This window comes from Coregonus lavaretus (genome assembly GCF_964263955.1).
Source record: "Coregonus lavaretus genome assembly, contig: HAP1_SCAFFOLD_1242, whole genome shotgun sequence".
NCBI classification, from domain to species: domain Eukaryota; kingdom Metazoa; phylum Chordata; class Actinopteri; order Salmoniformes; family Salmonidae; genus Coregonus; species Coregonus lavaretus.
In genome coordinates, this window is record NW_028157793.1 from 118,599 (window position 1) to 130,000 (window position 11,402).

The 11,402-nt window shown below is 43.0% G+C and overlaps 1 protein-coding gene across 1 annotated transcript in view; it reads right to left on the reverse strand.

The window, feature by feature from the left end:
* Window positions 1–7,453: 7,453 nt before the first annotated feature.
* Window positions 7,454–11,402, reverse strand: part of LOC311124919 (uncharacterized protein) — a gene marked incomplete at its 3' end in the record, with an annotated part of 5,096 nt that continues 1,147 nt past the window's right edge. The window contains exons 2-3 of the mRNA XM_084199016.1: window positions 8,488–8,589; window positions 7,454–8,205 (exon numbers count right to left, since the gene is read on the reverse strand). Of these exons, the coding sequence (XP_084055142.1) occupies window positions 7,454–8,205; window positions 8,488–8,589 (854 nt within the window). The remainder of the gene's footprint in view (window positions 8,206–8,487; window positions 8,590–11,402) is intronic.

Consider the following 11,402-nt stretch of genomic DNA (forward strand, 5'->3'; position numbering starts at 1 on the left):
GTACCTGTAGAAGAAACAACACATATAATCAGGCTGTCCACTGTTCCAATACCTGTAGAAGAAACAACACATAGAATCAGGCTGTCCACTGTTCCAATACCTGTAGAAGAAACAACACATAGAATCAGGCTGTCCTCTCTTCCAGTACCTGTAGAAGAAACAACACATAGAATCAGGCTGTCCACTGTTCCAATACCTGTAGAAGAAACAACACATAGAATCAGGCTGTCCACTGTTCCAATACCTGTAGAAGAAACAACACATAGAATCTGGCTGTCCACTGTTCCAATACCTGTAGAAGAAACAACACATAGAATCAGGCTGTCCACTGTTCCTGTACAAGAAACATCACATAGAATCAGGCTGTCCACTCTCAGAGCCTACTACTCCAGACAGTGATTTCATGGTAACACAGAACTCATTAAATGTCTTACGTTGTGGTCAGTGGTGTGTCGTCCACCCATTTCCAGGTCCCCTCAGTAACAGAGTCAGTCAGACCAATCCAGACATAGTCCTTTACTCCACATAACCAATTGACAAATGTCTGTAGTTGTGGGATAGAGACAACATTGTTAATACTTAGCCATTCTCTCTCTCTCTCTCTCTCTCTCTCTCTCTCTCTCTCTCTCTCTGTATCTCTCTCTCTCTCTCTCTCTGTATCTCTCTCTCTCTCTCTCTCTCTCTCTCTCTCTCTCTCTCTCTCTCTCTGTATCTCTCTCTCTCTCTCTCTCTGTATCTCTCTCTCTCTCTCTCTCTCTCTCTCTCTCTCTCTCTCTCTCTCTCTGTATCTCTCTCTCTCTCTCTCTCTCTCTCTCTCTCTCTCTCTCTCTCTCTCTCTCTCTCTCTCTCTCTCTCTCTCTCTCTCTCTCTCTCTGTATCTCTCTCTCTCTCTCTCTCAATTCAATTCAATTCAATTCAAATTCAATTTCAATTTAAGGGCTTTATTGGCATGGGAAACGTGTGTTAACATTGCCAAAGCAAGGGAAGTAGATAGTAAACAAAAGTGAAATAAACAATAAATATTAACAGTAAACATTACACTCAGAAGTTTCAAAAGAATAAAGACATTTCAAATGTCATATTATGTATATATACAGTGTTGTAAAAATGTGCAAATAGTTAAAGTACAAATTGGAAAATAAATAAACATAAATACGGGTTGTATTTACAATGGTGTTTGTTCTTCACTGGTTGCCCTTTTCTTGTGGCAACAGGTTACAAATCTTGCAGCTGTGATGGCACACTGTGGTTTTTCACCCAGTAGATAAGGGAGTTTATCAAAATTGGGTTTGTTTTCGAATTCTTTGTGGATCGCTGTAATCTGAGGGAAATATGTGTCTCTAATATGGTCATACATTTGGCAGGAGGTTAGGAAGTGCAGCTCAGTTTCCACCTCATTTTGTGGGCAGTGTGCACATAGCCTGTCTTCTCTTGAGAGCCAGGTCTGCCTACGGCGGCCTTTCTCAATAGCAAGGCTATGGTCACTGAGTCTGTACATAGTCAAAGCTTTCCTTAAGTTTGGGTCAGTCACAGTGGTCAGGTATTCTGCCACTGTGTACTCTCTGTTTAGGGCCAAATAGCATTCTAGTTTGCTCTGTTTTTTTGTTTGTTCTTTCCAATGTGTCAAGTAATTCTCTTTTTGTTTTCTCATGATTTGGTTGGGTCTAGTTGTGTTGTTGTTGTTGTTGTCCTGGGGCTGTGTGGGGTCTGTTTGTGTTTGTGAACAGAGCCCCAGGACAAGCTTACTTAGGGGACTCTTCTCCAAGTTCATCTCTCTGTAGGTGATGGCTTTGTTATGGAAGGTTTGGGAATCGCTTCCTTTTAAGTGGTTATAGAATTTAACGGCTCTTTTCTGGATTTTGATAATTAGCGGGTATTGGCCTAATTCTGCTCTGCATGCATTATTTGGTGTTTTACGTTGTACACGGAGGATGTTTTTGCAGAATTCTGCATGCAGAGTCTCAATTTGGTGTTTGTCCCATTTTGTGAATTCTTGGTTGGTGAGCGGACCCCAGACCTCAGAACCATAAAGGGCAATGGGTTCTATAACTGATTCAAGTATTTTTAGCCAGATCCTAATTGGTATGTCAAATTTTATGTTCCTTTTGATGGCATAGAAGGCCCTTCTTGCCTTGTCTCTCAGATCGTTCACAGCTTTGTGGAAGTTACCTGTGGCGCTGATGTTTAGGCCGAGGTATGTATAGTTTTTTGTGTGCTCTAGGACAACGGTGTCTAGATGGAATTTGTATTTGTGGTCCTGGCAACTGGACCTTTTTTGGAACACCATTATTTTTGTCTTACTGAGATTTACTGTCAGGGCCCAGGTCTGACAGAATCTGTGCAGAAGATCACACTTGTTGTTTGTGTACATGGATTTTATAATGTCGTATGTTTTTCCCCCAACCCCACTTTCCATCAATTTGTATAGCAGACCCTCATGCCAAATTGAGTCAAAAGCTTTTTTGAAATCAACAAAGCATGAGAAGACTTTGCCTTTGTTTTGGTTTGTTTGTTTGTCAATTAGGGTGTGCAGGGTGAATACGTGGTCTGTCGTACGGTAATTTGGTAAAAAGCCAATTTGACATTTGCTCAGTACATTGTTTTCACTGAGGAAATGAACTAGTCTGCTGTTAATGATAATGCAGAGGATTTTCCCAAGGTTGCTGTTGACGCATATCCCACGGTAGTTATTGGGGTCAAATTTGTCTCCACTTTTGTGGATTGGGGTGATCAGTCCTTGGTTCCAAATATTGGGGAAGATGCCAGAGCTAAGGATGATGTTAAAGAGTTTAAGTATAGCTAATTGAAATTTGTGGTCTGTATATTTTATCATTTCATTGAGGATACCATCAACACCACAGGACTTTTTGGGTTGGAGGGTTTGTATTTTGTCCTGTAGTTCATTCAATGTAATTGGAGAATCCAGTGGGTTCTGGTAGTCTTTAATAGTTGATTCTAAGATTTGCATTTGATCATGTATATTTTTTTGCTGTTTGTTCTCTGTTATAGGGCCAAAAAGATTGGAGAAGTGGTTTACCCATACATCTCCGTTTTGGATAGATAGCTCTTCGTGTTGTTGTTTGTTTAGTGTTTTCCAATTTTCCCAGAAGTGGTTAGAGTCTATGGATTCTTCAATTACATTGAGCTGATTTCTGACATGCTGTTCCTTCTTTTTCCGTAGTGTATTTCTGTATTGTTTTAGTGATTCACCATAGTGAAGGCGTAGGCTCAGGTTTTCTGGGTCTCTATGTTTTTGGTTGGATAGGTTTCTCAATTTCTTTCTTAGGTTTTTGCATTCTTCATCAAACCATTTATCACTGTTATTGCTTTTCTTTGGTTTTCTGTTAGAGATTTTTAGATTTGATAGGGAAGCTGAGAGGTCAAATATACTGTTTAGGTTTTCTACTGCCAAGTTTACACCTTCACTATTACAGTGGAACGTTTTGTCCAGGAAGTTGTCTAGAATGGATTGAATTTGTTGTTTCCTAATTGTTTTTTGGTAGGTTTCAACACTACTGATTGAATTTGTTGTTTCCTAATTGTTTTTTGGTAGGTTTCAACACTACTTTCCTTCCATCTATAGCATTTCTTAATATTATTCAGTTCCTTTGGCTTTGATGCCTCATGATTGAGTATTGCTCTGTTCAAGTAGACTGTGATTTTGCTGTGGTCTGATAGGGGTGTCAGTGGGCTGACTGTGAACGCTCTGAGAGACTCTGGGTTGAGGTCAGTGATAAAGTAGTCTACAGTACTACTGCCAAGAGATGAGCTATAGGTGTACCTACCATAGGAGTCCCCTCGAAGCCTACCATTGACTATGTACATACCCAGTGTGCGACAGAGCTGCAGGAGTCGTGACCCGTTTTTGTTGGTTATGTTGTCGTAGTTGTGCCTAGGGGGGCATATGGGGGAGGGAATGCTGTCACCTCCAGGTAGGTGTTTGTCCCCCTGTGTGCTGAGGGTGTCAGGTTCTTGTCCAGTTCTGGCATTTAGGTCGCCACAGACTAGTACATGTCCCTGGGTCTGGAAATGATTGATTTCCCCCTCCAGGATGGAGAAACTGTCTTCATTAAAGTATGGGGATTCTAGTGGGGGGATATAGGTAGCACACAGGAGGACATCTTTCTCAGTTGAGATAATTTCCTTTTGAATTTCTAACCAAATGTAAAATGTTCCTGTTTTGATTAATTTAATAGAGTGAGTTAGGTCTGCTCTATACCAAATTAGCATACCCCCTGAGTCCCTTCCCTGTTTCACACCTGGTAGTTTGGTGGATGGGATTACCAGCTCTCTGTAACCTAGAGGGCAACCAGTGGGTCCGTCTCCTCTATACCATGTTTCTTGTAGGATGACAATGTCTGTATTTCCGATTTCTTTGGTGAAGTCCAGATTCCTGCTCTTTAGGCCAAAGTCAGATGACCTCAGGCCTTGGATATTCCAGGATGAAATAGTGAAGGCTTTGTGTTCCATAAAGTGTCTAATGTTGTTGGTTGTGTGGTTTGGCCTCAGGCCAGTAATTGTGAGCAGAGCCTGCTGAGCATCTGGTACATGCCATTGGCTTGGGCTAGTGTAAGAGTGGGTGTTGGGCCTGTTTGCCTGCTCACGGCCTGGGCGTATGTGTGACTTTCATGTTGAGGCCCTCTTTGTGGGAGTGGGGGGCTTGGGGTGGGTAGGAGGGGCATAGGTCTGATCTGAGGGGGCCTAAATGGGGTGTGGGCATGGTTGACTTGGGGGGGAGTTAATTGGTGGGGGTGGGGGTGTAGATGTGGTTGATTTTGCTGTGGTCTGGATGTTGGTCCTCTCTGCGGGGGTCCTCTATGTGTAGGTCCTGGGGGGGGTCCCGCAGGTCTGGGAGGGTGTCTCGCTGGTCTGGGCGGGGTGTCTGTTGATCTGTTGCTCCTGTGTGAGGTGTCTGTGGTTGAGGGCGATATCCTTTAGGGTCCGGGCGAAGGTGGGCACTGCTGCCTTGTATAGGTGGACCTGGTCATAAAGGCTGTTCACGTCCAGCGTGGAGTGGTGGGCCAGGTAGACATTTGGTTTTGATGCACAGTCACGGGAAATACTTGCGTTTACCCGCTGTATGGTAGCAGGGTGGAAGTCTTTTCGTGGTAACAGGGTTGAGATAACCACTTGTGCGTTGGGGAAAGTAGAAGAAGCTTTTTCTATCACTCCCTTGAGTGATGTGGCCACCCTTTCCTGCTGTGTTCTCAGGTCGTTTGTGCCTGTGTGTATTATTATGTGGCTGGGTGATCCTAGGCGGTCCTCAGACAGAAGGTCTAGGGCACGCTGGGTGTTTGGACACCAGAGTTTAGACACTGTGTGTTTTGGAAAAAGTTTATTTTCTTGTATGTATTTCCCGTTTGAGTCCATAAGGAGTACAATCTGTGGCTTGTGTATGTCCTCAGTGGGTGTGGGGGGGTCGTCATGAGGGCTATCAGGGTGTCTGACTGGGGGGTTACTCAGAGGGGTTGGGATCCCCTGGGCTTGGGGTTCTTCATTTGTTTGTCTGTGTGTGATGTCGAGGCTATGGTCAGGGTCTAGGGTGTACTGTTCTGCTGCGGTGTCGAGACTTTGGCCAGGATCTGAGGTGGGCTGTTCCGCTGGCTTCTCTGCGGGGGTGGCCAGCTCTCTAATGGGTTGTTCTATGTCACCCGTCATCGTTCTCACCTTCTCCTCCAGCACTCTGATCCTCTCCTCTAGTGCTCTGTTCTTCTCCTGCTCCTGCTCTTTCTCCTGTTGATGTTGTCTCACCACAGTCCAGAGTGCAGACATGTCTCTCTCTACCTGCAGCTCTCCAGGTCTAGTTAAGGGGGTGTTGTTGTGCTGGACTGTTGTCTGGGTCTGTGCTGACTGGAGTGTGTTCACCTGCTGTTCCAGCTCCACCTGCCTTACCTCCAGCTGGGTGAATTTATCCTTCATTTCAATGAGGGAGTAGTACTCTGTGCTGGGAAGTTGACTTTCTGCTTGGGGTTGCTCTGTGGGGTTATTTAATGAAGAGGTCTGGTCTGACCCGCTCGGGGTAGGGGTATCTTTCTCAAGGGAGAGCTTCTCCTGCTGAGCTATTTCTTTGATTAGGTGAAAGTCCAGCTGGAACTGTTTGGTGTTGCCTTGAACCAAAACGGTTCCAGATTTATAGAGATTAATATTAGACGACTCAGAGTCCTCGTTGTCCAGTATCCTGAGTTTCCACCCATCGCTAACACCCCCCCTCTTAACAGAGGGGTAGTGTGCTAGTATAGCACTGTGCCATGCCAGGGGATGGTCTGTGTGGAAGATAAGGTTGCTTATGTTCCCATTTTTATACAAATCAGCAAAAAGTGTCTCCTGCTTCCCCAAAATAAGTTTCAGTTTGTACTCTTTTCGTGTCTTGTCGTTTTTTACATTCAGAGGGTACTGTATTTTAATGACCTCTGAACAGTGGGGGGGTGCTTCTAAGGCCTCTCCATTTGGTTGGGGTAGACTGTACGACTCTCCTGCCATTGTTGGGCTCAGGGGCTTTGACACCTCTCACTTCACACGTCAGTGCTAATTGAAATTGTATCTCTTTGTCAAGTAAGCTTAAGCTTGGTAGCCTTAGCATTCAGTCCTTATAAAATAAAATATATCATTGTAATGTATTTTTCTTCTTGGTTTTTGAAAGTGAAAAATAGCTTCATACTAAACATTACTCACTCAGTTCCAGGTTGGATGGTGTTTTCAGGTTACTGTTTGTTTGCCAGAGCATTTGCTGTATAGTTTGAGAATAGTAATCCTTGGTAGTAGAAAACTTTCCAGGTAATTCCGTCCAAAATCAGGTTGTAGGTTTGGAGTTTTGGTTTGGAATGAAGGTTATGTTGTGGAGGGTAGCATCCTGTATATGTCCCTGCCAAAAAATCCTACTTTATCTAACTCTAAATCTATATATTTTGTTAAAAATGCAGGAGCAATGTCTTTGAGCTCTCTCTCTCTCTCTCTCTCTCTCTCTCTCTCTCTCTCTCTCTCTCTCTCTCTCTCTCTCTCTCTCTCTCTCTCTCTCTCTCTCTCTCTCTCTCTCTCTCTCTCTCTCTCTCTCTCTCTCTCTCTCTCTCTCTCTCTCTCTCTCTCTCTCTCTCTACACACACACCTGTTTGTCTTGGCTGTTGATGATCACCAGGTCTGCTCCTCTATCTCTGCAGTCCTGTCTGCTCTTCTCCCAGGTGTTCTTCTTAGTAGAGATGTAGTAACAACGGCTACCAAGCTTCTTCCATCCTTGCAGACACACTATAATTTAAATGTTCTTCTTTAGTCACATACGACTCACGTTGAATTAAGTCTCAATCAAACACTTGAGGAAGACAGGGCACTAACTAATGGACGGTTTGGAAGTCGTAGATTTTTTTCTAAAATGTGTCCTTTCATGTAAGTTGAATTGCCTGTTTGTAAGTGGCATGTGAACTGATGCAGAGACTGTCAAACAAACAGTCATTAGACAATTTTACTCACCTTTCTCAGCACCTTTCTGTAGCTGGTCTCTCTCTGCTGTCAAGGTGTTGTATCTGGTCTGTAGATGGTCTCTCTCTTTGGTCAGGGTGTTGTATCTGGTCTGTAGCTGGTCTCTCTCTTTGGTCAGGGTGTTGTAGCTGGTCTGTAACTGGTCTCTCTCTGTAGTCATGGTGTTGTTGCTGGTCTGTAGCTGATCTCTCTCTTTGGTCAGAGTGTTGGATCTGGGCTGTAGCTGGTCTCTCTCTTCAGTCAGGTTGTTGCCGCTGGTCTGTAACTGGTCTCTCTCTTTAGTCAGGGTGTTGTAACTGATCTGCAACTGGTCTCTTTCTTTGGTCAGGGTGTTGTATCTGGTCTGTAGATGGTCACTATCTTTGGTCAGGGTGTTGTATCTGGTCTGTTGCTGGTCTCTCTCTGCAGTCAGGGTGTTGTATCTGGTCTGTTGCTGGTCTCTTTCTTCGGTCAGGGTGTTGTAACTGGTCTGTAGCTGGTCTCTCTCTTTGGTCAGAGTGTTGTAGCTGGTCTGTAGCTGGTCTCTCTCTTTGGTCAGGGTGTTGGAACTGATCTGCAACTGGTCCCTCTCTTTGGTCAGGGTGTTGTAGCTGGTCTGTAACTGGTCTCTCTCTGTAGTCAGGGTGTTGTTGCTGGTCTGTAGCTGGTCTCTCTCTTCAGTCAGGTTGTTGCCGCTGGTCTGTAACTGGTCTCTCTCTTTGGTCAGGGTGTTGGATCTGGTTAATTGGTTTCGCTCTGTGAAATAATACCATCAACGACCAAGGTAACAGTGGAAAAGTTAATCTATCATTACCAGGGTTGGGTTCAATTGCATTTCAATTCCAGTCTATTCAGGAAGTACACTGGAATTCCAAGTCCAATTCTCTTAATATTTTTCAATGAGGACAATGTGGAATTGGAATTGGAATTTGGTGTACTTTCTGAATTGAATTGAATGGAGTTGAAATGGAATTGATCCCTGGTCATAACACCACTGATGATTAAGAGAAAGTTTGATTGAGAACATATCAAACTCACGGTAGAGCAACAGGCCTATGATCCCAGCCAATAGGAGAACACACAGCAGCCCCAGACTCACTGCAGCAGCTCCAGAGGATCTCTTCCACCACTGATAAAACACTGAAGCACAAATTATTACCATAAGAACTTGCTCTTTATCAGCGTAGTATTTGAGTCTACTTTTGTGTCCATTTGCTCTTTGAAGCACTGAGGAAAAAACACAAACTTGACATGGGACAGAACACCAGAACTGAGTTCCAGAACCTCAAAGTTTCTACTGCTTGAGTTCCAGAACCTCTTATAGAACACTGGCTTAAACATATTGCAGAGTTCAGGCACCCAAAATGAGTACTGGCACCTATTTCAGTCCAAATCCAATCAAATTTTCATTTTTCACATGCTCCATAAACAACAGCTGCAGACTAAAAGTGAAATGCTGATTTATGGGTCCTTTTCCAACAATGCAGAGTAAAAAATAATAACAAATACACAGTGAATAACGAATAACATGAACGAGTAAAAATGACATGGCTATATACAGTCAGTACCAGTACCGAGTCCATGTGCACGGATACGGGGTCATCAGAAAGTGACTTTTTTCACATTTTGTTGTGTTACAGTCTAAATAAATAAAAATGTGTCACTGGCCTGGTCTGGAGTTATGTTTTTAGAAATGTTTACAAATTAATAAAAAATGAAAAGCTGAAATGTCTCGAGTCAATAAGTATTCAACCCCTTTGTTATGGCGAGCCTTAATACGTTCAGGAGTAAAAAGTTGTTTAACAAGTCACATAATACGTTGCATGGACTCAATCTGTGTGCAATAGTAGTGATTTTTGAATGACTACCTCATCTCTGTACCCCACACCTACAATTATCTGTAAGGTCCCTCCTCAGTCGAGCAGTGAATTTCAAACACAGATTCAACCACAAAGACCAGGGTGGTGTTCCAATGCCTCGCAAAGAAGGGCACCTATTGGTAGATGGGTAAAAAATAAAAAAGCTGACATTGAATATCCCTTTGAGCATGGTGAAGTTATTAATAACACTTTGGATGGTGTATCAATACACCCAGTCACTACAAAGATACAGTATACTGTACAGAATAAAAATATTCCTAAACATGTTTGCAACAAGGCACTTGTAGTGTCTGAACAATTTACAATTTTGCTGACGTTTGCAAATGGTCTTAGAGGATGTTGACTCAGCTTGAGGAAGCATCTGGAGATCATTTCTATAGGGGCACCCTAAAACAGAGGAAGTCTGTTAGGTGGAGTCCTGGGATTGGTCTGTAGGGGAAAACACCCATATCAGGTTACATAGGATATATATATATACTATGGTTTGGGACAAAGGACGGGGAGAATAACATATTAGAGATTGGGGCCGGTTGTTCTCCAGATGTCTGCAGGAGTCTGTAGATTGGCGCTGAGATCTTCAATGTAATAAATAATTATATAATCGAGGACAGTGTCAGCGGATTTCTTGTTCTCACATCATCTCAGCATAGTTTTCTCGACACTACACACTAAAGTAATACTGCAAAACATGTGGCAAAGCAATTAAAATTTTGTCCTCAATACAAAGTGTTATGTTTGGGGCAAATCCAATACAACACATTAAGGAGTACCACTCTCCATAGTTTTTCAGGATAAAAAAAAAGAAACTTACTGGATTTAAACACAGGCAAAATCCTAGAGGAAAACCTGGTTCAGTCTGCTTTCCACCAGACACTTGGAGATGAATTCACCTTTCAACAAGACAATAACCTAAAACACAAGGCCACAAGAAGTTTGCAGAGTTACAGTTGACTTAAATCTGCTTGAAAATCTATGGCAAGACTTGAAAATGGTTTTCTAGCAATGATCTAGCAACGAATTTGACAGATGAAAAGAATAAATGGGCAGATATTGTACAATCCAGGTGTGTAAGGCTCTTAGAGACTTACCCAGAGACTCACAGCTGTAATCACTGCCAAAGGTGATTCTAACATGTATTGACTCAGGGGTGTGAATACATATGTAAATTAGATATTTCATTTTCAATAAATTTGCTAAAATGTCTTACATGTTTGCACTGCGTCATTATGGGGTATTGTGGGTAGATTTTGTCCATTTTGAATACCAGTGTTGTAGTACTCATCCGGTCTAGAGACCACACAGTGTCTCGTGCTTGGCTCGATGTTGGATACATTTGTACTTTTGGTCTTGACTCTGTCTTGGACAGTGAGGACTCGTACTTTTCTTCCTGAGACCAGCATAAAACCGCGTGGTGTAGTGGAGGGTATACGCCCACTTTTGTTTCAGTGGTATACTCACTTTTAATCCCTACTGATGCGTACCATGGAGGTATACGATTTACCAATTATGTAGTACAATAGAGAAATCATTCACAAAGTAGACAACACAATCGTAAAGCACGTGAAATATATTCACACAGGGTGGCTTTCCTTCACTGGGGTGGGCCGTTTGGGAACTTTTGAGCACCAAAAAAATATTGCTATCTGGTTGTAAATCACAGCTGGCCTGGTATATTGTTTGCTGACTACATTCAAGATGCACCGTTTCAATATTCTGGACAAAAACAAATAAATATAACTAAGGCTGGGTATGTCAATACAATCAAACTAGCAAGGGCAATGATCACAAGTCAGTCATAACGGGGCTAATAGGCTAGCGGATCTATTTATGTAGCAAGCAGTACTGAGGATACGAAGAGGCAGGACGCAGGAATCAACAACGTAAAGGTTTACGTAACACTGAGCAAGAGAACAACAACGAGCGAGTACAAGACATGACACTAACAATCACACACAACACGACACTGAACATCCCAGGGCTATATAGGGGTGGTGATGAGATGGTGAGGTGCCCAGGGCTATATAGGGGTGGTGATGAGATGAACAGCCCAGGGCTATATAGGGGTGGTGATGA